The sequence below is a fragment of the Pterocles gutturalis genome, unplaced genomic scaffold (assembly GCF_000699245.1).
Source record: "Pterocles gutturalis isolate BGI_N339 unplaced genomic scaffold, ASM69924v1 scaffold46619, whole genome shotgun sequence".
NCBI classification, from domain to species: Eukaryota; Metazoa; Chordata; class Aves; order Pterocliformes; family Pteroclidae; genus Pterocles; species Pterocles gutturalis.
Genome location: NW_010137436.1, coordinates 1 through 6067, shown reverse-complemented (window position 1 = coordinate 6067; position 6067 = coordinate 1). Strand labels below are relative to the sequence as shown.

Genomic DNA, 6067 nt, shown 5'->3' with positions numbered 1-6067 from the left:
CGGAAAGCCCGTGCAACTGGGGGGGAACAGAAAGCGTCCGCGGCAGCTCCTCGCCATGCCAGGATGCGATACAGAGCCACTGGTGTGTACTAACTCCGTTATTGCCGAGCCCCGAACCACAAACCGCCGCTGCTGGGAACAAGGAGTGCTTACCTGGGGCCTGCAGAAGGTGTTCGGTTTGAGGAAATCTCCTGAAAACTCTACAAAACAGATAATTACTTAGCAATAAAAGGCAAAGCAGTCCTACCATCTGTCTAACAGACGAGCCACTTCAGCTTGGGACTCCCATACCTCAGGATCATTGGGGAAAAGATAGCAAGGCAATGTTTATCCCCATTTATTTCCTTACTAAACTTGATCCTTACCTATTTCAGCATGGGCTACAAGTGTGGCACTACCGACAATGACAACAGGGACAACGAACCGAGCCCAGTGCCATTTAATCACCGAACTGCTTGGCTTTATTGGGACACCTGTGTCTGTGCACTGCAGGAACTTCTCCTGAGAAAACAAGGACCAGGTGCCCTAGTCTTTAGTGTTACACTACTGATCTGTTTGTTCTGTATTGCAGTATGGATGACAAATAAATATTTTTGACTGTATTCATTCCAAGATTATCTCAATAGGGAGAACCATCCAGGGTGCTGGGTCTCTGGGTTGGAGGAAGAGCATGCCACAGGCTGTGATGCTACAATATTAATGCTTAGCGCCTAACTGAGTGTTAGAACACCTGCCTCCAAGGTGGGAGAGAAGCATTCAAGCACCCATTACACCTGCAATGATGAGCAAAAACCTGTTGTATCACAGGAGGATTTCTTAAACCATTAAGCCCAGCATGCAGTTTCACACCTGGTTCAGTCCAGTTTCCACAGTCATGTTGCCCAGGATATCTATACTTATTTTTTGACAATGGTTAAGAACACAGGAAATCAAAACTTGTACAATGGCCATCAATTATTTTTTTCTCCAAACTCAGGTTCTACTAGTACCATGCTTGGCACACTCCTCAAAGACACATTCTGTACCTTAGCAGCAGTTTTAATGTATTTTAGAGATGACAGTCTTGGCTTAGAACAAAAACAATTTTATCTTGATCTAAGATAACTTCAGTATGAAGTTTTTTTTAAAGTCTTGTTTAGCCAGGAGGGGATTTCAAACAAGAAACATAAGTAAGTAATTTTTACTTACTCCTAGGCAGCTCTAGGCTTCATCCACCAATACTGGCCCGCCACATGTTAAAAGCTACCTAAACTTAATACCTTGCTGCTCTGCCACAAACCTTTTCTTGGGTCTTCGCAGTCAGACACTTGCCTCCAGCACCGTTTCATAAACCACACTGACCAACATCTCTTGGGAGATGGTGCAGCAGCATTTGCAGGGTGCCTCTTCCGTGTTGAAGCAACTTACACATTAGCCAAGTTCTCTCATCCATTTAAAATGTTAAAAAGGCAATTAAAACTAGAAGGAGAAATAAAAAGGTGGGGAGAGGGGCAGAAAGATTAGGGCTGCACTTAGACTTGTGCCTTCACACTGCAACAGAGGAGTGGGACATTTCTACCAAACTACCAGAAATATCAAGTTATTTATTGCTGTGGTGAAATCAGAAACAAGAATATTGTCAAGGACCAAAACTCAGCAAGAGGACTCACACATTTTATAAAACATGGACTGGGGTTGTTGAGGTGCATGTTTGTCTTGCTTATACAGCCTAAGCAGAAATAGAAGTGTACAGAAATACTCCTGTCCAAAGCTTGCTGAAAGCCTCCTCCCAATTAACACATGGTTTTTTTAGATCAATCTTTAAGCATTGAGAAAGCTACAATGCAAGAATGGAACTACAGCATTTTATTGCTCTCTTCCAAAACTGCATTTGCAAGTAAGTATTTTAACCAAAATTGTGCTTTCAGTCACACCTCTGTCTCTTCCGTATGCGTGGCTGTAAATAAGAACACTCTGACTCTCCAAGTGCTCTGTGGTCTCAGTATACATCTGTACTCAGCAATTTGTGGTATACTGTCAATCAACAACAGCAAGCCATCGAAGTGGCAGCCTGAGACTTCTGCCACTGATGTTTATGTATTTAAAAATAAAAATAAAAAAGTCTGACAGTACTTACAAGTTGTGAATAGCTGGAAAGTGCTGGGTGTAGTGCTTGTGTTACTTTTATCTCCCATCTTTCACCTCGTCCATATCCCCCTTGTTCATCACGTATCCCTTGCTTCTCACACCTGAATTAAGATGGTTATTTCTCTGAGGAAAAAAATACACCACCACACCACCACCCCCCCCCAAAAAAAAGAGGGTCTCTGTTTGCAAGGAGTTAACTTGGGGTGTTAGTCAAGGAGCAGTTATCTTGTCTTTTGACATAAATGCAGGACTAAGTTTTCTTCATCTAATCAAAACGATCCGTGTTGCATCTTTTTCTGAACAAACAATGTTCAAAAAAACTCACTTCCCCAGACAAATATAAATAACAATTTAAGGACCCATTCGCTTTAGACAAAAAGCCATGAAGAGCTGTGAATCACGTCCTTTGTATTTCACATCCAATTATAAGGTAACCAGCCCTTTTGGGATGCAGAACACAATCATTTTTAAAAAGGTACAGGAAAATGTGTATTCTAAAAACCTAAGTGTGGTACTTTGGGGGCTACAAAAGTTTACCATCATCATTTGTAGAGTCACCACCTTTCTTGCCAAATGTTCCAAGTGTTGGGGTACTTATCCTGCCTTTACAGAATGCTTGCTGAAAATATAGTCTTCGCATTCCAATACAAATAATTCTTTTGGTAGCAGACAAGTGCATTATAGCCCTTAGTCCAGGAACACCAGTCCTTTAAAATAAAGTTTTCAGTGTAAATCTGGACTACAGACTCCTCTTTATGCTGATCTGGTTGAAAGATCTAGTCACTGCTATAATATAAATAATAAAAATAAAATTTATTGAATGGTATTTCCACATCCCTCATATTTTTTTCTGAAGTTTATCTGACAGTTTATCTCCTGTTAAAAAATTAAAAAGACTATGCTTCTGTGTGGCACTCTGGAGAGCTGCAAGGACACATTCAGTAATAGCTTAAGAAGCAATCACATAGTAAACCAAGATAAACTCTCCGAGATAAATAAAACATCTATCAAATATTGCAGGAATTCTGTGTGGGAGAGACTGTCAAAATAATTCCAAATATTTTAGAAATCCAGTTAACTTGTACAACTTCACAGACAGCTCCTCTTAGTGACAATAAAACACATAGCACTTCTCAGAAGAACCCAGCACTCAAGGCTTGGGAAAGTTTCCAGACGAGAAAGACAATTTGTTCTTGTGAGAAGTCAGGTTTGCTGTCACTACACGCTTGACATATATCTGATGGCTCAGAAATGTGATGCCTACTGGCGTGATCTGGATAACACTTCTCTACTGTCTCACAAAATCAAAACCCTGTTCCCTGTGGTCTACCTCCCTCCTGAAGAGCTACTCCCTGGAAACAGCTGGAAGGGCTTACACCACAGACACTGCATCTCGCTGCCATACCCATTTCTTGCCTGCCTGCGTGTCACAGATGTGAATTAAATGAAGACTGCAAGAGCAATTTTTTTTTCTTTGTTTATTAATGAATGACAGAAGTAAGATGTTCACAGACATCTCTCCCCTTGAACTGGAGAAAGCATTAGACGAATGAGTAAATCAGAGCAAATAATTTATTTACATGTTTTAAGAAGATTTTATTTGTAAACTGTTGATATGAAGCATAAAAGCTGTACCTACATTTTGCCTAACTGCTTCAGGTTAAGAGCTCAAGGTGCAAAGAAAAAAAGAACAGCATGCCTTACTGCCTGCATTTATTAACTTAAAATAAACAAAGATAACATTTACTCTGCATTTAATGATATCACATGAGATTAGAACGATTCTGAAATGTGTTGAATTATTTTGATGTGTTATCAGCTGGCTCTGCTCAAGGGAGATTTCCCCAAGAGCATCAAAAGCTACTGCTTGTTGGTCTTCGGCAAGTGCTTTGTGGTGAATTTTGACTTACCAGCAGGCGTTCTTAGGAACCGCTGGTGTTTCCAGTATTTGAAACAACCCCTATCTTTTCTGGGGAATTGGGCCTTTTTCCTCCTAAGCCATTCCATTATTTCCTGTTTATAACGTATGGTAATGGCTCCTCCAAGGATACAGAGAAAAAGAAGAGCAAATAGTATTATTCCTATTCTCGCTCTTTCAAAAATCTCCCTGACTGAAGGGGGTCCACTGTCAATGCTCCCTCCGAATCCTGCCCTTTCACAGTACGGAGGAGCCCAGCCATACCTGCAGTGACAGTTCTTACGATTGTTACACACTCCTCTGTCATGACACTTTGTCATATTACAGTCATACTTCAGCACTGATATGCTGGTACATGTCCTGTTGATACAAAGCATATCAGTACCGCATGGTGTGCCATCTTCCACAGCCCCCACGTCAGCTATAGGGATCCCTACGTGATAGTCAAGACCCCAACACTTTTTATCTCCAACAGGAGTTTGGATGACTGTTACGTGGTTCTGCAAGAAAGGCAATTTTTTAATGTTTTCACACTGGATCCTACCACATAAGACATTCTCAATACTGCATTTTATAAAATGGATATTGTCACGAATACCGCAATTCCCAAACCGGTCCCCTCGCGTATTCACTGCTTTGAAGCAATCTAAAGGAGCGGCCCTGGCTTGGCTGCCAAAGAGATGCTGGCACTGTTTAGTATGAGAAGAACATTTTCCTCGATAGCAGTAAGCACCATCTTCGCAAGGGGTTCCATCTTGTGTGTACAAATCTGGTGGGCACCAAGGGGAGGTCCCGTTGCAATATTCTGGCAGGTCACAGTTGCCAGTACTTGCTCTGCAGAGCGTTCCTGCTGGAAGGACCTGACATCTCTTGCAGCATTTTCCAGAAGCACAAACTGAATTTGCAGTAAACGTACAGTTTGGGTTACAACAAGGATCCCTTCTGCAGACTGACCCACAGTCACATTGCTCCCCATGTTCTACTATCTTATTCCCACAGTATTCACGCTTCATGGTATAGTAAGTCCCGGGTGCTGGTGGTCGACGAATGCAGCCGGCACCATGCCCAAGCATGTCAAAGTAGTCTTTGTAACTGCAGTCACTGAATGCATCGGTGTCGGCATCGCTTTCATACATAATGCATTTCTTTCGTTTGCAGTGACAGCCTGGTCTATCATGGTTCATCCCAAGAGTATGGCCCAGCTCATGGACAAACGTGGTAACAAATGAGGACAACTTCCTATCAGTGAAGGAACCAACTGCTGATGACCACTGGTTATCACATATGGACCCTACATACGCCAATCCCAGGCTCTTTCCAAAGCTCTGAAATGCCAACAACTGAGAGACATCATGGCGGATCCGTGGAGACAGGTCTGACTTTCGCCACTTGTTGAAGTCATGAAGTACCTTGTTGATAGCACTAGTAATGTTTATAAGGTTGCTTTTGGTCCAAATCTCCAATCCCACAAGAAACAGCCGAACAGAAAGCTGTTCGTACAGAGAGTCCCCAGCGTTGATGACTTCCATGACTCGCCTCAAGACTTCAGATTCGTTCCTGCCCGACTTCACAAATCGCACGTTATCCACGACCACTACTATCTTCACGTATCTGACGTGCGTCCACCACTCCTCCACCCTCTGCTCCTCTTCCTCCTCCACCTGGGGGGCCTTCAACCAGGGCAGCACAGCCTTTTGGTGCTCCAGCTCCTCTGGGGTCAGCCCGCAGGTGGGGCCCATGGAGTTGTTGGCCTCCTCCATGTGGTAGAGGATGTGCCTGAAGGCCGGATCATCGGGGACAGGCTCGATCTCGTAGGTGCCATCCTCCACCCAGAGCACACCGCGAAGGCCCCTGCCGCAGGTGCTGAGGGCCACCAGGGAGTTGGGGCTCCCCTGCACCTCACCCTGGTAGAAGCAGTGGTCCTGCACAAAGGGGTGCTCCTCCCAGCGGGCCCCATCCTTGCCGTAGGTGACCAAGGTGAAGGGGCTGGAGACCAGGCCCCGCCGGCGCCGCAGGTGCAGC

At 43.9% G+C, this 6067-nt stretch overlaps 1 protein-coding gene across 1 annotated transcript; it reads right to left on the bottom strand.

Moving 5' to 3' along the window:
• Positions 1-3987: 3987 nt before the first annotated feature.
• LOC104468471 (disintegrin and metalloproteinase domain-containing protein 20-like) lies at positions 3988-6063 on the bottom strand (the record flags this gene model as incomplete). Its single annotated transcript, XM_010082606.1, has 1 exon — positions 3988-6063. A coding segment is annotated over one exon (2076 nt), but the record flags the coding sequence as incomplete, so codon positions are not given.
• Positions 6064-6067: the final 4 nt, after the last annotated feature.